This window comes from Oryctolagus cuniculus, chromosome X (assembly GCF_051225735.1).
Source record: "Oryctolagus cuniculus isolate XC-2025 breed Fujian yellow rabbit chromosome X, ASM5122573v1, whole genome shotgun sequence".
In the NCBI taxonomy this organism is placed as follows: Eukaryota; Metazoa; Chordata; class Mammalia; order Lagomorpha; family Leporidae; genus Oryctolagus; species Oryctolagus cuniculus.
In genome coordinates, this window is record NC_142888.1 from 60,417,125 (window position 1) to 60,440,869 (window position 23,745).

The window sequence follows — 23,745 nt, forward strand, 5'->3', positions numbered from 1 at the left end:
TAGAGGCCAGCGCCGCGGCTCACTAGGCTAATCCTCCGCCTTGCGGCGCTGGCACACTGGGTTCTAGTCCCGGTTGGGGCGCCGGATTCTGTCCCGGTTGCCCCTCTTCCAGGCCAGCCCTCTGCTGTGGCCAGGGAGTGCAGTGGAGGATGGCCCAGGTGCTTGGGCCCTGCACCCCATGGGAGACCAGGAAAAGCACCTGGCTCCTGGCTCCTGCCATCGGATCAGCGCGGTGCGCCGGCCGCAGCGCACCGGCCGCGGCGGCCATTGGAGGGTGAACCAACGGCAAAGGAAGACCTTTCTCTCTGTCTCTCTGTCTCTCTCTCTCTCTCTCTCACTGTCCACTCTGCCTGTCAAAAAAATAAAAAAATAATAAAAAAATAAAAAAAAAAAAAAAAAAAAAAAAAAAAAAAAGCTCTATAGAATCACTTTGTGGGTGATTTGTAAATAATCATTGTGTATTGAGAAAACGGGATTTCCTATAGGAGGCAATAAATTATAATCCCAATATTTGATGTTCTGTATCATCTGAGAAAGTTCGTATAGAATAATTTAATCTGTAAAATAGTAGTCAGGTTTAATATGTTTGAAATGCATTGACAGTATTTTCATTGAATAAACAAATTACATTCCATGAAATATAGTGTGATACAAATAATTCCATAGCAAAAAGACAAAGACTATGTTTTCCCTGATCTGTGGTAATTAATAGAGTACCAAAAAAGTAAAGTATAGGAGTGAAATGGACTTTTTGAGATTTAAGGATTGTTTACAGCTGTTGTCTCTACTGTTGAGCAACAGTGTTCTCTTCTGCTTACTATCTGTTGAACGATTTACTTGGTGGACAGTTAAGTCAAAGAATATAAAGTAAACTGAAATAGATCTTTGTAAAAATTGAGAGGGAACAAGAGAGGAAGGAGGAAGAAGGGTGGTAGCCTAGGTGGGAACATAGAGTGGGAAGTAGCACTATATTCCTAAATCTGTATATATGAAATTTGTTTACCTTAAATTTTTTTAAAGGGGGAAAACTTAATCTCAGGCAAATCTTAGTTCACAATGCAGGACCACACATAAGCATTTGTCTTAATATTTTGGGAATGCCTATTAACATCGAGTGTACTATTTTCCTATTATATTGTGATTCAATAATGCCATCCTTATTCATTAAAAAATTGATCAATGTGCATGCCCTAAACTTTTTTAGGAGTTTCAATAAAAGTTTCCCAAAATACTTTGAAATTTTATTTAAATTTTTTATATACTTTTTTTTTTTTGACAGGCAGAGTGGAGAGTGAGAGAGAGAGACAGAGAGAAAGGTCTTCCTTTTTCCGTTGGTTCACCCCCCCAATGGCCGCCGCGGCCCATGCGCTGCACCATAGCCAGGAGCCAGGTGTTTCTCCTGATCTCCCAGGCGGGTGCAGGGCCCAAGCACTTAAGCCATCCTCCCCTGCACTCCCGGGCCACAGCAGAGGGCTGGACTGGAAGAGGAGCGACCGGGACCGCAGGTGGAGGATTACCTATTGAGCCACGGCGCCGGCCGAAATTCTATTTAAATTATTAAAGTAAATGATGACAATAAAATAATTCACATGAGTTTTTTTCCTTCCTTAGGAAATACAGTCAGCCCTCCAAGTCGACATGTCCCACATTGTGTAAATTCAACCAACAATGGGCCAAAACTATAAGGAACAATGTTGCATCTGTATTGAACATGTGCAGATTTATCTCTAGCCATTATTATATTTTTAATACAATATATCATCTATTTATATAACATTTATGATTTATTAGGTATTATAAGGAATGTAAGTTGATTTAAAGTATATGAGAGTATTGCATTTAGTACATAAAAATATTATGTCATTTTTCATACAATGAATTTTGGTATCCACAGGGGTTCCTAGAAATAATCCCCTGCAGATACCATAGGACAACTGCATTTATTCATTAGAGTATTATGGAGACAAGTTAACAGAATAAGAATTGAAGGGAATACAACAAGGAATGTAGACATTTGCAAATGGTAGTCTAAGGAAAGAATCCTCATGTCACTCCTTTTCTCTTCTCAGATGGACTGGATATTGGTCAAGTTAAATTGTGTAGAAACCATTAAATAGAACATAGCAGAATTTGGTACTAGGTTAAAACATAAGTATTAGGGTGATTTGCAGAGGAGGAAAATCTAAGTATGTTTTTTGAGGTTCCACAAATATGATACTGTCACTACCAGTAAAGTACCTTTGTAACAATGTCCAGGATTTTTTTGACACTATTTTTATATTATGCCTTTGAGTATTAACACTTGTTCATAAGAACAAATTTTTTAAAAGTGTAACTTTAAAAATATTTCTTTTCTTATTTGGTATAATTTTAATACTTGCCAATGCCATTTTTGTCCTAAAGTAATCTATCTTCAACTAAAAGTTCCTTTGGAAAATGGAGTTTATGTTACAGAATGTTGAGGCTTATATTTCAGGGAAATGACAAGTGTTTTTAAGAATTGTGAGCAGCCGGTGCCGCGGCTCACTAGGCTAATCCTCCGCCTTGCGGTGTCGGCACACCGGGTTCTAGTCCCAGTCGGGGTGCCGGATTCTGTCCCAGTTGCCCCTCTTCCAGGCCAGCTTTCTGCTGTGGCCCGGGAGTGCAGTGGAGGATGGCCCAAGTGCTTGGGCCCTGCACCCCATGGGAGACCAGGAGAAGCACCTGGCTCCTGCCATCAGATCAGCGCGGTGCGCTGGCCACAGCTCACCAGCCACGGAGGCCATTGGAGGGTGAACCAACGGCAAAGGAAGAACTTTATCCCTGTCTCTCTCTCTCACTGTCCACTCTGCTGTCAAAAAAAAAAAAAAAAAAAAAAAAAAAGAATTGTGAGCAAGTGACCGGCGCAGCGGCTCACTTGGCTAATCCTCTGCCTTGCGGCGCCAGCACCCTAGGTTCTGGTGTCTCGGTTGGGGCACCGGATTCTGTCCCAGTTGCTCCTCTTCCAGGCCAGCTCTCTGCTGTGGCCCAGGAGTGCAGTGGAGGATGGCCCATGTGCTTGGGTCCTGCACCAGCATGGGAGACCAGGAGGAAGCACCTGGCTCCTGGCTTCGGATTGGCGAAGTGCAACAGCGTAGTGGCCATTTGGGGGGTGAACCAATGGAAAAGGAAGACTTTTCTCTCTCTCTCTCTCTCTCACTGTCAGACTGTCAAAAAAAAAGAATTGTTAGCAAGTATATACAAAAAATACTTTTATTTTACAAGAGTAACTTTTACAAGTTGGTGGTCTATTTGTGTTACCTAATGGAGAGAAGCAGAAACTTCACACAATTTCTAATGAGGCCATTTAAAGAAGCTTAGGCAATTGAGAGGGCTTGATTATTTTAATAGCATTGCCTTTATTTTTGCCTTTAATTTAACCTCATCCAATTTATAAAGTACTCACTTAATAATACCTATACAAAGATATTCTAGGCACTTAGCATAGATTTAATAAAAAACTATCTACTTTCTACTTAAAGGTCAGTTGAGCTGAGTACCAAATTCAAAAGATATATATTGAAGTGGCCATAGGCTATTCACAAACTATGAATATTTAATATATATGTACTTTTTCGTATTTTTAGATATTCAAAGGACTAAGAATAACAGTCTGTAAATTCATTCTAGAAAGGCTACCTAAAATACGATTAATGGCTTCATAAGTAATAACCTAGGTAGTACAATTAAGTAACTCTAAAGCATTCTTTGCTTTTTGTGCACAAAAAAGGTTCAATTTGAAAGTTTTTTATTTGCAATTTCAAAGATTTTTATGAAAAACTTTTTCCCCCTTATAGAGCACTTTTTTCTTGGATTGTTATTTTTCAGACTAAATATACTTTTTAATTAGACAGCTTTAAAGCAGTAGAATATCAAATGCAAAAGAGTCATTTATGTAGAAAATTTAGATGGCAGGGAACCAATTTAATGAATCAAAAGCTACATCTCCTTTTCAGCCAAATGATCCATATTTCTGCAATTCTGTTCCATCATTCATTTCACTCACTATTCTGACTTCAATGCAGAAAATGTGTTAAATGTTTTCAGATAATTATTTGAATGATTGAAAGACAAAGATGTCGATCCTATACTTGTATCCTTCCTACTGGAGCATCATTGTTTTGAAAATCCATTTATGGTTTCCCACCAAATCATTTCTTTTTTTTTTTTAACTTTCATTTAATGAATATAAATTTCCAAAGTACAGCTTATGGATTACAATGGCTTTCCTCCCATAACTTCCCTCCCACCCGCAACCCTCCTCTTTCCCACTCCCTCTCCCCTTCCATTCACATCAAAAATCATTTTCAATTCTCTTTATATACAGAAGATCAGTTTAGCATACATTAAGTAAAGATTTCAACAGTTTGCACCCACACAGAAACACAAAGTGAACAATACTGTTTGAGTACTAGTTATAGCATTAAATCACAATGTACAGCACACTAAGGACAGAGATCCTATATGGGGAGATCCTATATGGGGAGACCAGGAAGAGGCGCCTGGCTCCTGGCTTCAGATCGGCACAGCGCCGGCCATGGGAGTGAACCAATGGAAGGAGGACCTTTTTCTCTGTCTCTCTCACTGTCTAACTCTATCTGTCAAAATAAAAAAAAAAATATTAAAAAAACAGAAATTAAGTACCTTACCCAAGGCCAAATAGCCAGATTGTGGCAAAACCACTACTTGAAACCAATCACACTGAACAAATGACCCACTACCGAAAACTGTAAGCGAGGGAGATATAAATCATTTTATATATACATGTGTATATATACATATATAAACGTGTATTTATCATTTTATATTTTATAAGTATCAAGAGAGAGCCAAGTACAGAGTAAAAATCATAAATAATTCCCCTACTTCCTTTTTGATATTGCTAAAAAAATACAGTGGTGAAAAATGAAGTTTAGTTCGAAATCTGTGATTAGGATATCTGGTACACAGACATTGTAAGAGGTTCCCCGAACCACCTCTTCACACTTTCACACGTGCTCTCAGTACCCAGAACTAACCAATTCTAAATCTGGCACTTTTCTCTCACATTTACAAATGTCCACAGTTTATTGATTTTAGGGATTATCTATTGGATCCCTATTATAGGTAAATGAATATTTAGTATTCTTACACTGGTAACTCCTCTAATCACTCTCTGCCAGGGGAATTACCTCATTCTTGTTTTTGATTATTCAGTATACAAATTTCTATCAGCTATTCAAATATTCTCATTCGAGTATTTTATTAAATTATGGAGGCTTGAAACCACAGAGAAACGTATTTTCTCACAGTATCAGTGCTAGAAGTCTAAAACCAAGTTGTTTGTGGGGGCATGAAGCCTTCAGTGCTCCAAGTGGAGGATTGTATCTAAGGTCTTCTGGCTTCTTGCAGCTCTGCCCGTTCTTGGCTTGTGTCAATGCAACTAGAGTTCTGCCTCTGTCATCACATGGTGTTTTCCCATGGCTCTTCAAATGCCATTCACTTCTCTGACAGGAAACTAGCATTATTTATGTAAGAGTCTATTCTTGTGTGATCTCATCTTAACTAATTAAACATACAATGACGCTAGTCACAAAGATCACATTCTGAGGTATGAGGAGTTCGTGTTTCAACATGTTGCTTCACAATCATAACACAAAACACTCTTCAATTTATAAATTTTTTTTAAAAAAATACTACCAAATATTTGAGTACCAATATACAAATAGAATACAACTTCAAACATGGACTCTACTCACTACCCCAAAAACATACATCCAATTATTATTACAGAAAATTGCTAAAATATTATCTAAAATCATGCCGGAGCAAATATTACTTGGGCATAAAGTGGTAGCAGTGTTATATATAGGACAGCATAGATGTCCCATATTCACATCGTCTCAAGGATGTCATCAAGGAGATCAGAGATTTGTCATTTGATAAAGACCTTTCAGATTTAATTTTGTTTAGATTATAATAAGAATATTTACTATTAGAGAACTGAGAATTACATGAAGACAAAACGGAAAATAATCCTTCTGGCACAACAGGTTCTCAAATCGAGCCTTTCTGAGTCCTTACCAGAAACATTTCCACTGGCCCAGAAATGGAGTACACTATTTTCTGTGACATCTAACTTTCCTTTCTTTTCTTTTTTTTTTTTTTTTTTTTTTTAGCAATGAGTAGAATCCTGGGAGAATGCCAAATTACATCATCTGCAGAGACCAATACAAAAGGACAACATAGGCCTCAACTGTAGGATGGGCAGTAAATCTCCCTTACAATGAGCATTCCCTCCCACAAGCCAAGGGCCAACAGGTGACTCAAAGAATACAACCTCTGTGTTAGATGCACTTGGTATTTGCATCAAAGGGAGGAACGGGGCTCCTGCCAAGTGTGCTGTGGGAAAGCACCATGATAATGTCAGTCTGAGTTGGTGAAGACTAGCTGCTTACCCAACACTGTGGTGCCAAGGAACATAAGCCTGACCTCAACCCACTATACACTGTCACCAATGCTGCTACAGGCTTTTTATCAATGGTGTATGCCCACCAGCCTGAAACTCCCTGTGAGGAGCAGCAGTAGTACTAGGGGTGCAGACAAGGAAGGAGTAGCTGTGTAGATCAGAAAGACATGGGAAAAGCAGAAGTAAGAACTCAACTCTTGGGAGTACTGTAGAGGCAGGAGGTAGCAAAATGTCAAAGCTCAAGCAGCAAGTTCTTAAACATGTTGAAATGGCCATTCAACCTTTATTTATAAAACACAAATTGAAAACCAAAATTGCCATGACTGAAGAGAGTCATCACAAAGAAATAGGCTTTGAGTGCTGGGACTTTCCGGACATGAAGATCACTTGACCACGAATAACGTCAGTCCTGCTGAGAGAATGGAACACAGACAGACAACCTGGGGGTGAGGCAAACAAATAAAGCACTGTGGAGCACTGCTCTAAGTCTGCCTCTGGTTCTTCACAGTTAAAGGTATTAACAATCTGTGGTTGGCTGCTGAGTATGAAAATGTTAACATAACTGCATGAGAAAAGACTACATTAGGACTACATATTTTATATATAACAGTACATGAAAAAGTACATGGAAAAATCTGTGTTCTGAAAAAACTATGCATGATTTTCAAATTCTTTATAGCAAAGTGAACTTTTGTTTTTTCTTAAGATTTATTCCTTTGAAAGGGAGAGAAACAGCAGGAGACAGAGCGAGCTCCTTGACCCACTGGTTAACTCCCCAAATGGCAGGAACAGTGAGGCCTGGAAATCACCAAAGTAAAGGGGCAGGAACTCCAACCATGTCTACCTACCACACAGATGACAGAACCCCGAGTACATAGTCCATGTTCCATTGCCTTCCCAGCAACAGTAAGAGGAAGCTGGATTGGAAGCAGAGTACCTTGGAATGGAATCAGTACTCTGAGATGGCACCAGGGTTATTTAAGCAGTGACTGAACACCCTGAGCCATGATGCCATCCATGAGACTTTTGATGTATGCTCATAAACATCAACAAATTACAGATACATAAAAAATCATCTGGAAAACCAATTACAGAACTACATTGGTTCTGCTCACATAACATTTTGAAAAACTATTTATTTCAAAGACAGAGTTGGAGAGGGTCAGGCGGGGAGACAGAGAGAGAACTTCTATCAGTTGGTTAACTGTCAAATGGCTGCACTGGCTGAGCCTGGGCCAGAGTGAAGCCAAGAACCTGGAAATCTATCATCGGCTCCTGCATGGGGGGCAGGAGTGAAAGCACTAAGGCCTTCTTCAACTGCTTTCCCAGGTGCATTAGCAGGGAGCTAAAGAAAAAAAGACAAAAATTGGATTGGGCATAGAGTAAAGTGGTTGGTATGTCTGAATCCCATATTAAAGAGTTCGGATGCCTGTCCTGAAAACAGGTGCGAATTCCAACTTCGTGCTAATGTGCACCCTGGGAGTCAGCAGGTGATTGCTCAAAGACTTGGGTCCCTGCCTCCAAGTAGGAGACTTAGAATGAGTTCTGGCTCCAGGGTTAACCCCATCACATGTTGTGGCACTTGGAGAGCTCACTCTGATACTCTGTCTCTTTCTCTCTCGCTGTCTCTGCATCTCAAAATAAAGCAATAAATTAGATTTCATCCACATAAAAAACCTTTGTGCATCAAAACACAGCATGAAGAAAGTAAAAACACAGGAGATTCTTATTTAGAATATATAAAGAACTCTAACAACTTAATACAAAGAAAAAAACCAAGCCAAAATTAGTAAACATCATTCCTTTTATATTTTTTAACCTAGAATCCCTTTATTTAAGGTATACAAACTTCACGCATTTCATATATAGAAATTTAGGAAAATACTGAAGCCTCCCAACCATCTTCTTCCCCTTTCTCCTAGTCCCATTCTTATTTTTTACACAGATCTATTTTTTATTAACTTTATACATATAAGAGTAACCCTACACGAAGTAAAGGGTTCAACAAATAGCATAAAAAAAGAGACTGCTCTTCTAGAGACTTGGGCTTTTCAAAGTCATTGAAACTCAAAGTGTCAATTTCACTTCTATAGATTCTTTTTTTTTAAAAGATCCCCAAAGAACCAGTACAGCCGGAGCTGGGCCTGTCCAAAGCCAGGAGCCGGGAGCTTCTTCCGGGTATTAAACAAGGGTGCAGAGACAAGCACTTCGTCCAATTTCTTTGCTGTCCCAGGCACATTAGCAGGGAGCTGGGACTTCAATCAGCATCCATGTGGGATTTCAGCACTGCAGGTAGCGACTTTACTTGCTCTGCCACAGCACCAGTCCCTAGATTGTCGGTCAGTTACTCTCTTAGTTACCACAGATTAGGGAAAACAGATGAGATCGTCTCTGAAATGGATTATTTCCCTAAGTATAATCATTTCCAGTTGAATCCATTTTGTTACAAATAATCAAATTTCATTATTGCTATGACGAATTCCATGGTATATGTATACCATAATGTTTTATCCAGTCTTCAGTTGATAAAAATCTGGGTTGATTCCCTATCTTATCTACTGTGAATTGAACTGCAAGGAACAAGGGGGCACAGATAACTGTTTCATATGCTGATTTCATTGACTTCAGGTAAATTCCCAGGACTGGGATGACAGGCTCATAGAATCACACAATTTTATCAATGGATGAAAAACAACTGGAGTTTGCATTTTAAATACATGTACTGCAGGATATGTGAATTTTATCTCTTTAAGCCTGTTAGATGTTAAAAATACGAACAAGAAGGGGCTATAAGATAGTGAATTTAAAATATAAATAAAAATAAAAGACAAAATTTTCTGTTGATCAAATATATTACCCATTATACTTTTAATAAGAATTTTTCAAAAAAATAATTATTTAAAATTGTTACATTGTAGATTCAGCACAATATTTCTTGACTGAGAGAGAGTTCTTATATCTGCTGGGTCACTCCCAAATGGACACAACAGCCAGAGCTCAGCTGATCCAAAGCCAGCAGCCAGGAGCCAGGTCTCCTAGGCAGATGAAGGGGTCCAAGCACTTGGGCCAACTTCCACTACTTTCCCAGACCATAGCAGAGAGCTGGATAGGAAATCCAGCCCAGAAATTGAGCCTGGGACTCGAACCGATGCCCATATAGAATGGCGGCACTGCAGGCAGCAGCCCCTCATGCTACACAGCAGTGCCAGCCCCTATGTATTGTTTTTAAAAGAAAAAAAAATGTGACAATGCCAAGGAAGAGTTTATAGGGGACAAAAGAGTGTTCTGAGTTGGGTACAACAGTTTGCCAGGGTTGCCATAACACAGTATCAGAGAAGTGAGGGCTTAAAATGAGAGCAATTTACTTCCTCACAGTTGTTGAGTCCAAGAGAATGGTGTCAACAGGATTTGTTTCTTCTGTGACATCTCACTTATCAGCTTTCTCCCTGTGTCTTCACATGTTCTTTCTTCTCTACATGTCTATGCCCAAATTGCCGATTTTTCTATTCTTGTAAGAATATCAATTATGAATATTAGATAATTACATCTGTGTCATACTTGTTTCATAGCTGACACAAGTCAGTAATGAACAGAGGGAAGAGACAGCAGAAACATATGGAAGTATAATTGAAAGGATATATTTGAGGGTGAAAAGTTTCTTATTTGTATGACTTAATTATGAAGTCAGCCAAAATGTTAGGAATTAAATTTTATAGATTTGGAGATAGTATCTTTAAATAGGAAACTAAAATTAACTCAGCGCTTTACATTAGGATGTGAAGATTGTTGTCTTTGAAATGAGAGTAAATTTGAACATGTGAACACATAAGAACCATGCAAGGATGCAGGGAAAAGGGTGCCATATATAAGCAAGCAGAGATGTATCAGAGTAAGAAAATCCTGCCAATAACTGGATCTCGAACTTCTGACCTCCAAAAATGTAGAAAATAAATTTCTGTGCTGTTAACTCACCAGTCTGTAATATGTGCTGTGGCAGACCTAGAAAACTAATAGGACTTTTATACTGGAAGGTGGACTGGTGCTGTAATAAATATCTCAGACTGTGAATCTAGTTTCACAACTAGAAAATAGGTAGACACTAGAAAGGTTCTGAAGTACAGTATGACAAACAGCCCAGATTTCCTAGAAGATGGTATTGATAGAAACAGGGATGTGAAAAGGGATTCAGCCGAGGGCAAAGAAGGAAAACAGGAGGAGTGTACGCCATGCTTCTAACACATCATTATAAAGAGAATATTCTTAGAAATATGAAAGCTACAGGTGCTTGTGATGCGACTACAGATGAAAGTGAGAAGCACTTTCCTGGAAACTCTAGAAAATGGACAATACTTGTAAGGTGGCAAGAAACGTGGCAGAATAGTGTTCCGTGTGTTGCGGAAAGCGGAACTTCTCAATGGTGAAATTAGATGCTTAGCTGAGAACACTAAAGAATGTTTTAATGGAATGCTCTGATATCTAACTGTAACATAAAAGAGATGAAGAAAAAAGATAAAAAGTAAAGATAGATGAATGAAAGAAGGATCACTAAGGAAAAAGGAACCACAAGTGAAGATCTAGGAAATTCTCAGTCTATTCATACTACAATAAATGGAAATGTATGTTCTCGAGATAACATCAACAATATGTATGGAAATGAGAATGTATGTTCTGGAGATAATAACAGCAGTGTGCATGGACAACCATTTGCCAAAGAAAGGATGTGACTAATGAACCCAATTAACCATTTCACATAAAGCCAAAGATAAGAATAAAGTTATCCAGGAGAATTCTCATCTTATGGCTAGTATTCACGTGAACTACTTGAAAGACTAAGGTTTTGGAGAATTTTATAGCAGTAAAATCACTACTACATTGGATGACATGGGTCAGATATGGTGAAATTAAAGTAAAATAGTCAAATTTCTGGGATTCTATAAGAAAGGCCAAAACAGTGAACTCTGACTGAAAACTTCTTATCCTTCAAGAAAGAAAGAATGATTTCAAAGACAGTTTAGAGGCTGGCAAAGATATCATGGTCAACATGGGTTCCAAAGGCTGCAATGACCTCCTTGGAATCAGAGGCCAAGGCCAAGGTCAAGGCCAAGGGTTCAAAAGGACAGAAACAGGGCTGAGGATGATTATTCTTGAGCTCTAAAGTATAACAGAATTTTTTCCGATAAATAATGAGCCTGTATATAACTTTACTATTCTATAGGTTACTAAGATTTTTGTCTAAGTCACATTGATTTAGCTATGTTTTAAAGTATACCTTTATGTACAGATTGTAAACCAGCCTAGGCATTGCATTATATAATCACACTTTATCACAATCCATGGCTATTGTAATTTTCTCATATCAAGAAATCTTCCCTCCCATTATGTCTCTTGAAGCTCCTTCACTTGTAACTGTCTTAAGGTATCTCATACACATACATTTAGAACCATACTAGGAATTGGAAGAGGGGCAACCGGGACAGAATTCGGCACCCCGATCGGGACTAGAACCCGCAAGGCGGAGGATTAGCCTAGTGAGCCGTGGCGCCGGCCACTTATGATGAGTTTTATATGAAATTCTTGTCCTAATTCGCATTGCATTCACTTATTAAATCTCCAGTTTAGAAACTTTCAAAATCTGAGACATTTTCACTCATTATTTCTTTAAGTACTTTCTGAGTCCTGTCAATTATCTTCTTTTGGAGCTACAATGATGTGAATATTGAACCTTTTATTATAGAACAAATCCCTGAAGTTATGCTCTTTTTTTTTTTCTCATTCTACTTTTCTTTTGGTTGTTCAGACTGGATAATTTCCATACAGCTGCCTTCAGACCCACTAATTTGTTCCTCTATCTCCAGTGTGTGGTAGAACATACCCATTGAGTTTTTGTTTTCTTATTATTATAACTTCGCACTTCAATTCAAACTTGCTGCTTCTTTATGTCTTCTATTTCTGGGTTGAGATTTACGATTTCTTCACAGCTTTCTGGTTATTTTAATAATAATTAAAACATGTTTATCATTACTACTTTAAAATCTGTATCAGAAAATGCTAACATTTCTTTCAGATTAGTGATATTGATTTTTCTCAATCATGATGACATATTCTTGGTTATTTCTGATATTCATGGAGCTCTGGACATTGGGCATATTAAAAGTGTCTGCCTTATCTCTACCCTGTGGCTTTAGCTGCTTTATCTGACCCATATCTAGTCGAGAGAAGGATTACTGTTTTCTCTGACTTCCAGAGTAGAATGAACTGCAGGCTCCCTTCTTGGATTTCATTCATACACAAGGTGGGGAGCATACAAGTTTGGATCCGCACTAAGCCTCTAATTATATCTTCTGCCTGGATGTGAAGAGGCACAAATAATTGCTGCTCACTCTGTGGCCTCCACATAAACCACGGAAATAGGAGGTGGTCTTGTGACCACTGGGAAGTGTTAAAAGTCCTAAATCAAAATGGATGGATCAGAAGATCATTATGCTAGTAAGCCGATCTCAGACAAACATCACATATTTTCTCTTACTTGTAGAAGTTAGTATACAGTAAGTGGCTGCGTAATCATTTGGTATATAGTTATAACTAATGCTTCATTGACTCATGCCATGTAAAAAACAAGCCCTTTTTTCCCTATGATTATTGTCATAAATCTTTCACTTTATGCTTTTAATGTTTTTTAGAAAAAAATAAAATTTTAAAAAGGAAAATAGTTTAAATTCTCCATTAGGCCTCCTCTATTAACACCGAAGTGGTGAGGGGAACTAAATCATTACCAAGGTACAAGTCCAGGTTTCCAATAGGGTCTCCGGAGTAAACACAATGGTTATGAGGCTCATTACCATCAGCTGAGATTAAAAACTCCAGATTCTCTGACACTCCCGAAGCAGCTGTTTATGGTGTGAGAACAGAAAGCGTAGCCCTACTCAGGTTGCGGTGGTAAGCATGGTGTTGAGTCCTATATGCAATATTTAGTGGTGTTTGGATCCAGTAGAGTAGCTATTGTATCAAGATATAAGGTTCTTCTAGGCTACCTCTTTACTGCACATTTGACTATAGAAATCAGGCTATGCTTTGGGGCTTCTCTATTCTCGTTGGCTTTTCTAAGTGGTAGGTTTAATCAACTACAACTAAGGTACATATGAGGCAAAAAGAAATCCCAGGGAACATACCTAACTGTCATTCCTTGGGGCCTGTGATTCTCAATGAATGAACCTTCCTTAGTTCAACTTTCAGTGTCGTATTTGTTTTCTACATGACACCCAGGATTTTTAGCTAAAGCTAAAGCATATCTGTTCCATTTTTCCTCCATCTCTTCTGAAGAAATAATCTGGCCTTTCTGTTCCCCTCTCCTTTTTCTTGCCCTCTTTCCCATATCCCTTCCCCTATCCCTCTTTTCTCTCCATCTACACTTTCTTCCTTCAATAAATAAGATGGTAATTTAACTGGGTAATTTATATAGACAACAGAGATGGATAAAAAAGTACAACAAAAACTATGTGATGACAGTACCACACATCAAGTTTAAGAGATAGGGGACAGTCCTTTATCTAAGGGTTTACTCAAATTATTTAATCTTCCAAACAATCTTATAAAGTACACATTTTAGAAGTCTTGTTTCACAAATGAAAATAAAGAGAATAATTAGGGGGAAAATCATTTTATTATTCAAGATCTATTTTTAAGGCAGAGATACAGAAGGAAAGGGAAAGGGTAGGAGGGAGGGAGAGAATCTTCCAACTGCTGGCTTACTCCCCACATGGCCACAACACCCAGAGCTGGACGAGTCCAATCCCAGCAGCCAGGAGCTTCTTCCAGGTCTCCCACATGAGGGCAGGTGTCCAAGTATTTGGAGCATCTTCCAACGCTTTCGCAGGCAAATTACCAGGAAGCTGCGTGAGAAATGGTACAGTAGGGACTTGAACTGCACCCATATGAGATGCAGGTGCCATAGGCAGCCCCCACAAAATCATATAAATATGTTGCTTGTAAGCAAAAAACAGGAAGGGGTAGAGCTAAGACTAACTCTTCCAGAAAGTCTTTTGCCAGAATTTCCTTCCACAATTTCCGGACTACACTGCTGTGTGAGAAGGTGCACCTATCTCTTAAGGAGAAATACTGAGGGAGAATCAGAAAGCAAGAGAAATTGTTAAAATTCTGTAGGTATAATAATATGCAATCAATTATTTATAAATATCAATATTATAAATTTTAAATTGATCATCCATCCTTACAACAAAGTGATAAAATGCAAAACCTGATCTAAGGAAATTATCTTCAGTCTGGTGCAAATTCCAGTTGACTCATCTAGATTCTGACTCCTTATTAAGATTTTTTAATTTCCACTTATACTGCATTATTCTGCTGGAATATGCACAGCTATAGAAAATATCCAGTAGGAATTGCTAAAAGTTCACATGGGCCTCAGCAACTATGTATAGTGTGTTGTTTGCTTTCAGTCTATTAGGCTAAATGCATGTTCGTTGTCCTCTATTACCCAAGAGTGGACTATTTCTATATTTGATGCAAACTTCCATTTTCTAATCCACCAACTGTTGCTCTTGTGCTCTGCAGCAGTACAAAATTAGAAGCTGCTTACATACCACACTTTTTTTTTAGGGAAGTATAATTTTTATATTAAGAGTGAAAAGGTGTACAAACGAAAAGGCTGCTAAGTAACTTCTCTGGAAAAAATACCAAACCTGTTTTCCTAGCTCCAGTAGCATAAGTTAGGTATATCTTATATACAATTGGCTAAATTTGAATTGTGGTAAAACTATTGTGCTAATAATTTTCATTGATTTTCTCAATTTTCTTTCATAAGCTATTTAATATGTGAATAATATTTATTATTATGCCAATTCTAAATATTTATTAGTTGAAAACAACACTTTATACTTTTTCTCACGGTCAGAAGTATCTGATTTATCTTGTGTTTGTAAAGAAATTGAACAAAAAGCCAAATTTATTTTGGTGCAATTAAAAAAAACACATAGATCTGAACTTTTTAAACTCCCTTTATATACACACACACACACACGTATGTGTATATATATATATGTGCGGAGGTGGATGTTTGGTGCAACAATTAAGATACCAATTAGGATGCCAGCATCCTTATCAGTGCCTGGGATCTAAGTCCCCACAACGTGCACCATGGTAGGTAGCACAAGATGGCTCAAGTACCAAGGTAGCTGCCACTCATGTGGGAGACCTGGATTGAGTTCAAGGCTCTTTCCTTTGTTATGAACCAGCCTCAACTGTTGAGTGAATGAGGGCATTGAAGAAGTGAATCAATTGATTCAACTACCTATCCATGTCTGTCTGTCTGTCTGTCTCTCGCTCTCACACACACACACCTTCAAATAATAAAGTTTAAAATGAGATAACGTTGAGCTATTTTAAGAGGTATGTGCATATGAGTCAACATAATCTAGGAACTCTGTTCTAATGTGATATTTTTACCTCCAGTTCTTTCTATCATTACAGAAAAAAAACAGGAACTCTAAAGCTCAAAGTCATAGAACACATTTTGTAGAAAGACTATCTGGTTCCTCTACAGAAGGGCAGATTTCTAACTGATTTCTAATTTGTTTTAAGACATAACTTATGTAAGTACTGACATGTTCATTGCCACATACCACACAGAAAATTAAATATAAGATACAGTTCTCAAAGAGGCAAGACTAGAATCAGATTAGAATACATCTGAAATAGCTGGCACCGCGGCTCACTAGGCTAATCCTCCGCCTTGCAGCGCCGGCACACTGGGTTCTAGTCCCGGTCAGGGCACCGGATTCTGTCCCATTTGCCCCTCTTCCAGGCCAGCTCTCTGCTGTGGCCAGGGAGTGCAGTGGAAGACGGCCTAAGTGCTTGGGCCCTGCACCCCATGGGAGACCAGGGTAAGTACTTGGCTCCTTGCTTCAGATCAGCATGGTGCGCCGGCTGCAGCGGCCATTGGAGGGTGAACCAACGGCAAAGGAAGACCTTTCGCTCTGTCTCTCTCTCTCACTGTCCACTCTGCCTGTCACAAAAAAAAAAAAAAAAAAAAAAAAAAAAAAAAGAATACATCTAAGATAACAAACTCCAAATAGGGGATGTTACAGTGGAGACAGGATTACAATCAGAAGACTACCCATTAAAGTGAAACTTGTTATAAAACTGTGTGGATACGCACATATATATATATGAACATAAATTACATAAAGATGTTTTAACTATGTTATTTTCACATGATACATTTTTAAATTGAATTTTGAGAGACTGATGAAGAATAGGTAAGTCCCATCTTAGTTTATAGCATAAAGCTTGTCAAATAGGCACTAATAAAAAATCATGAAATTAAACTGGAAAGAACAGAATATTTGAAGGTTCAGTAAGAAGTCAAGACATAATAGCACAGCAAGTTTCCTACTACCAATGGATGGAAAACAGTGTCTCAAATTATAAATTTCAGTCATATTTAACTAGTAATGCTATGTTCAAAGTGAATCTTCCTTAGAGTAGAGCAAATTAATAAAGCATTGAAAGTGTTCTATGCTATTTAAACATAGCATCTTATAATAGTTTGACGCATGAATAAGATTTAAAAATTCATCCAACTTTTTACTCAGAATGAATCAACTTAGTTTTTCAGGAACCACTAAATCTTATGTTCATTATGTTTATGCTTTCCCTATTTATGTTAGGTTCATTATGTAATGATATTGCTATTGATTTTAAAATTCAAAGAAGCCATGTTTCCTAGGACTGGATCTTTAAAATTATTATTACTAGAAAACATCTTAACATTACAACATTGTCTCCAATTGAGAACAATTTATACACCAAAAGAATGGCTATTATAATCCTTATCACATAGTTCTCAGTCTTTCTCTGGGTTTCTTTCAAATAGTTGCACAGGTTTAACGGATGCTAGGTGATTTCAGTCCTATTACAAAATTCTTACTTCATGAATACAGAATTCAAAACATACTTTTAATGTCAAAATAATGTTGGCCAATGCACTTCGTTGCCATATGCCAGAGTGTACAGCATTTTAATTTTAATTTTCTTGAAGGAAGACACTCAGTACTAAGTATAAAATTTCCTAAAATCATCACAACCTTGAACTTTTTTACTGAATGGTGATTGACTTTCTAACAATTAACTTTAGGAGGTAGCATAATAAAACTATATGGTAGCAAAAAGGCCAATAAAACTAGCAAAAACCCTTCTTAATTTAAGCATATTCATTTCAACATCATAAACAAATTTTACTGTGAATTTAGAGCTTTAATTTTAGGTTTTTCAATTAGAATGCATAATGCACAAAAGAACTGTAGAGAACATAAAATGGAAAAACAAGATTTTAGGACATTAACACAAAACTGAAGTTCATGTGGCTAAAGTCCTCTATAATTAATATTAATGGCAATGAACATTAACTGGGCACTTGAAAATAAATTACATAATTTTCACAACAAATCCATAAATTAGTTAGAACTCCACATTACAATTGAGGTAAATGCATTTTAAGTTTATATCCTAGTTCACAATTAACATATAATAAACTAATAAACTTTGTAGGAAAAATTATGAACCCAATTCTCCCACTTTTTTTAAAACTTGTGTTCCAACCCATTACTCTATAACATTGCTTTTTCAAATGACCCACTAACTCAAAAGCACTAATACAAAAAAGATTCACATTTTCTTTAAAATTTCTAGCACTCTCAAATATACGGTCAAGTTGATTATTGCTAAAGATGTTGATAAAACCATATCACTATGATAGGAAACTCTGACAGTTTATAATCGCAATTATGAGAGATTTATTTGTTCATGTCTATACCCACTACATGTTTATTAAGTAACAACTGTCACTGATGCAGCAACATGCATATGAATGATGATGAACTCAACAGGGCTCTTAAAACTTCACAGGGTAGAACAGGCATAAACCACAAAAAATAAGATAGATTGATGACAAGAATTGAACCATTGGCAGTTATATTATGGACCATTTCCATAATTATCGTATTATTTATGATTATCTTCACATATATAACATATCAGAGACCAAGGAAAGTAGAAATGAAACCAAATAAACTAAGCATACAAACAATGGGCATACAAGCTTGATATGGTACAACAAAAAAATTTTACTATCATACTACTAACCTATGGTCTTTTTACTTGTTGAACTCTTTATTTATAGGAACAATAAGCTTTTAACTATGTAAATAAAAAAATGTCATCTAGTTAAGGGCTATTTATTTTGATACCATCGTCTCTTAGGAAATAAATCAGTCTAAAGAATATCATACAGAGTGGGGATTCAGCACACAAGTTATGATGCCTGTATACCACATATTCATGCCTGACTTCAATTCTTAGCCCTGGCTTCTGACTCCAGCTTCCTTGGAAGGCAACACTGGTGCATTCTTGCAGGTCACATGGGAGACCTGAATTGGGTTCCCAACTCCTGAATCCAGCACTATTACAGCCATGGATGTTTTGGACATTTGGGGAATGAATCAAGGACAAGGAAATCTTTCTACTGTACAAACGTCTGCATGTATCCTTATCAGTTTCTCTTTCTCTCTACCTCTCAAATTAAAAAACATTTTAAAAAAAGAATCTGAAGATAGAATAATGCACCTTTATGTATCTTACATATTTTCTTATATATTTTCAATTTTGTCTTCGTGTGACAGGCATTTTACAAACTTTCAAAATATCTATTAAGTATATAAAGAAAACAATAGTGAGAAATCTAATGTAATAATTTTAAGAATTTATCTGCTGTTAGCATTTCGAAGACTTTAAGATAAAACTAATGTTAATCTTGACAATTATTTCAACTCTAAGTTTTCACTTGTGGATCATGCTAGTCATTATTTCTAAATTAAACTATTTTAATAAGGACATTTCTGAAACAGAGATTTAAAACTGGTTTAATGATATGGTAATTTTCATAATAAGAATTTATTCTTTGAAAACTGCTTAAGATCACACGCATACACATATATTTACAAACAATTATGATTATCAATACTAGAGAAAAAACCTTAAGTGTACACAAATGAGATACATATGAATATACATATGAGATATAGATTGAATGCAGTAATATGCAGCTGTTGATAATCATACTTACAAAGAAGTTGAAAAAACATTAGGTGATTAAAAGAATGAATTGCATCTATAGCATAATGTCAGGTATGAACATATGTAAAACATCAAGAGAACATGTGAAATGATATTTATATTTCAACAAACAAGATACTGGTTTAATGCAAATGGGCATAAGCATTCCACTCACATTTCTTCATGCCTAATATGATTGTACTTTAAAATAAAAGTTTGAGAATGGACAAATAGTCTAGCAGTTAAAACAACAACATCCCACATTAAAATACCTGGGTCCAGTTCCTACCAGTGGCTCCCGACTTCAGCTTCCTGCCAGTGTAGATGCTGGGAGGCAGCCAGTGAGTTTTGAAGTAATCTGGTTGCTGCCACTCATGTTGGAGACCAAAACTGCATTAGTGGTTCTTGACTTCAACCCTGACCCTGAACAAGTGGGCTGAATTCTCTCAATTTATCTCTTGTTCTGTATCTCTCTGCCTTGCTAATAAAAATATAATTATGCATATATATATATATAATTTATCAAAGTAAAAAATACCTATAGTTTACCAGGATAGCTTGGAAAGATTTAATCAATATGAGAAATTTAGGATTGTATAAAAAAAGGGGGCAGGGGGAGAACACATCATTGTGGCATAGTGTATTAAGCTGCTACCAACAATGTTGGCATCCGATACTGGCACAGTTGGTATCTTGGCAGCTCCACTTCCAACTCAGCTCACTGCTAATGGCCTCAGAAGAGCAGCAGATGACGACCCAAGTACCTGGGCCCCTTCACTCACGTAGGAGACCCGAATGAAGCTTGTGGCTCCTGGCCTTAGACTGGCCCAACTTTGGCCATTACAACCAATTTGAGAATAGAGAGATGGAAGATCTCTGTCTCTCCCTCTAGTGCTGTAACTATTTCAAATACCAACAGAAAAAAAATTTTAAAAATAAGAATTGTTTCTAGATGAGAATGTATAAAAAATAGCTGTGGCATACTGATTACCCACTATTTTAGACAACACAGAAAATCGGTACTCTCCCAGGAACAATATCCTTTAATTAGGTGGACAAAGAGTAAGTTAAAACAACATTTACTCAAAATATTGAGCTTTATCTATTTTTAGAAAACTGAAAACCAAAGCAATACCAATTCTCTATAATACTAAGTAACTCTACAAGGGACTAAGTACTACATCAGAGAGTCACCAAAGTTCTCATAACCATAATTATCACTAGGTTTAGATCTTGCCTTTCAAAAAAGTTGGCATCATGTACATAGAAACTATGATTAAGTACAATTTAAAAATATTGAAAAGAGAACCTATCACAATACAAAACAGTAAAAAGATACTAAAACAACACTGACAGTTTTTATTATGTCAACATAAAATTGCAGGTTGATGAAATGGGCTAATCTTTCAAAATAAACTATCACAACTCAATATGGGGCCGGCGCCGCGACTCAATAGGCTAACCCTCCACCTTGCGGTGCCAGCACACCAGGTTCTAGTCCCGGTCAGGGCGCCGGATTCTGTCCTGGTTGCCCCTCTTCTAGGCCAGCTCTCTGCTGTGGCCAGGGAGTGCAGTGGAGGATGGCCCAAGTGTTTGGGCCCTGCACCAGCATGGGAGACCAGGAGAAGAACCTGGCTCCTGGCTTCGGATCAGCACGTTGCGCCGGCCGCAGCACGCTGGCCACGGCGTCCATTGGAGGGTGAACCAACCGCAAAAGGAAGACCTTTTTCTCTGTCTCTCTCTCTCTTACTGTCCACTCTGCCTGTCAAAAAAATTAAATAAAAGTAAAAATAAATAAAAAAATAAAAAATAATAAACTCAATATGAAATAATTCAAATCATTTCCTTTTTAAAAATTAAATATATAATTTTTTACATTTCTCAAATAAAACCAGCAGATCTAGATTTTATTGGAGAGCTCTGTCATGGTTTAAAGAATAATACCAACTTTCCACATTTTATTCCATAAAACAGAAAAGGAAAGTATATTTATTAATTCAATTTCTGAAACAAGATTCACCTTAATATCAAAACCAATGATGGTACATAAGAAAACTACAGATTGATTTCTCCTAAATGTAGGCAAAAAAATCATAAAAAGGCAAAGAAAATGCATCAATATATAAAACATAACATCCAATGCTCAAATAAAATTTATCCAAACATGCAAGGCACATTTAAAATTTGAAAATTAATCAGAAACATGTCAACAAGATAAAGAAGAAAAATCACATGAACAAATATTAATTCAGAAAAGCATCACAAATGGTAAAATCCATTAATGAGAAAAAACTCAAAAATCTGAGTAGAGGTGAACTTCCTCAATTTCATAAGGAGTATATGAAAAACAAATAAATCCATACACCAGACATTACACTTAACAACAAAAGACTAAATTTTTCTCCTGAGATCAGAAAAAAGCATAAATCTTTACAATTGTTATTCTTAATCAACATGGTACTCAAACTTCCAGTCAGTGAAATACAGCAATAAAACAATACAAAAGGCATATAGGCTAAAAGGGAAGAACTAAACTGTCCGTATTCACAGATAAAATGATTACCCTAAAACATGTCAGCAATCTGGAAAGAATCTCCAATAACTAAGCATTGTGTTTATCAAAACATTAGGAAAAAAGGTAAACATATGAAAAAATTGCATTTACTAACAAATGAATAACACAATTTAAATACAGTAACACTTATATTCTCTCAAAAATAATAATTGAAATTCTCAAGTATAAATCCAGCAAATCATGTTCTGGTATTTTAATGCAGAAAAATTCATCAAATTGATGAAAAGTTCTTTAATCGTGTAAATGAAAAACAATACATCACCATATCCTGTTATAGATCAGAAAACTTTATATTGGTAAGATATAAATTTTCCCTAAGTATATATATAAAAAATTCAGGGAAAATGGAATCAAAAAGGTGTTTACAGACCTTTAATATATTTTACAATATATATTTCCCCATATATCCATGGATTTCAAAAATCTTTTTCACAAAAATAATCTTCTGTTTTAATTCTACTTCCACAAACTTCTTGAAGTGCCCTCACATATATACAAAACAATTACAATCAATATAGTAGCAGGATATATTTGTAAAAATTAGCAAGGTCATTCTATAATTTACATGGAAAAGCCAAGGAAATAGCCTGGCCAAAACTGTTTTTATAAGACAGGAAAACATTTGGAGGATACATTATTCTTGTAACTTACAAAGCCACACAATTAGGACAGTGTGTGATTGATAAAAGTCAAGGGGCCAGCACTGTGGTGTAGCAAGTAAAGCTGCCCACTGCAGTGCCAGCACCCCAAATGGGCACCGGTTTGAGTCCCAGCTGCTCCACTTCTGATCCAGCTTTCTGCTACGGCCTGGGAAGGCAGAAGATGGCACAAGTCCTTGGGCCCCTGCACCTGTATGGGAAACCTGGAGGAAGCTCCTGGCTTTAGATTGGCACAGGTCTGGCCCAGCTTTCCAAAGTAACCACTGCTGTTGAGGGGATGGCCAAGTAGGGTCAAGCAACATTGCAGACAGAACTGTAAAGTAACAAAAAAAGAGAAGCCACCGACCTTTCCATCAAGCCAACTCTCCTCCCAGACCAGCTTTGTTTTTTTTTTTTTTTTTCAATTTATTTTTTTAGGCAGAGTGGATAGTGAGAGAGAGAGACAGAGAAAAAGGTCTTCCTTTTGCCGTTGGTTCACCCTCCAATGGCTGCTGTGGCCGGCGCACCGCGCTGATCCGAAGGCAGGAGCCAGGTACTTATCCTCCAGACCAGCTTTGTAATGGAAGTCAACACCTCCCTCATGATGCACACCATCTGAAGAGATAGATAGGTACGTGTCTCTTAACCGGCAAGGCCTTAGAGCCCACCTATTTATTATCAAGCCCCTTCTGTCAGTTTCTATTTGTCTCTCAATGGGAAAACTTGCTCCTGGTTTAGACAGAACCAATAAAATAATGACTCTGTCCTTTGTTTTAGATGCTGTGAGTTTAATCTGCTTGCTAGATTCATTTTCTTGAGACTTGCAAACAGGGAAACTCTAGATGGGCATGCAGCTTCTGCAAGCTGGCACTGCCTTCCCCCTTGAGAAGCCACCTCCTGCTGAGAAGCAACCTCCTCCTGGAACACTGTCTTGACTG

At 37.2% G+C, this 23,745-nt stretch overlaps 1 protein-coding gene across 2 annotated transcripts in view; it reads right to left on the reverse strand.

Moving 5' to 3' along the window:
- Window positions 1-14,107: 14,107 nt before the first annotated feature.
- The window catches only part of LOC149119659 (uncharacterized), a 149,407-nt gene continuing 139,769 nt past the window's right edge, over window positions 14,108-23,745 (reverse strand). Inside the window, exon 3 of one of the 2 annotated variants that reach the window (XM_089324843.1) lies at window positions 14,108-14,355. In XM_089324843.1, coding sequence (XP_089180969.1) covers window positions 14,212-14,355 — 144 coding nt within the window. In that variant the 3' untranslated portion in view covers window positions 14,108-14,211. Of the gene's footprint in view, window positions 14,356-19,445; window positions 21,357-23,745 lie in introns of those variants that run through there. The other variant, XR_016228384.1, reaches the window with a different exon arrangement.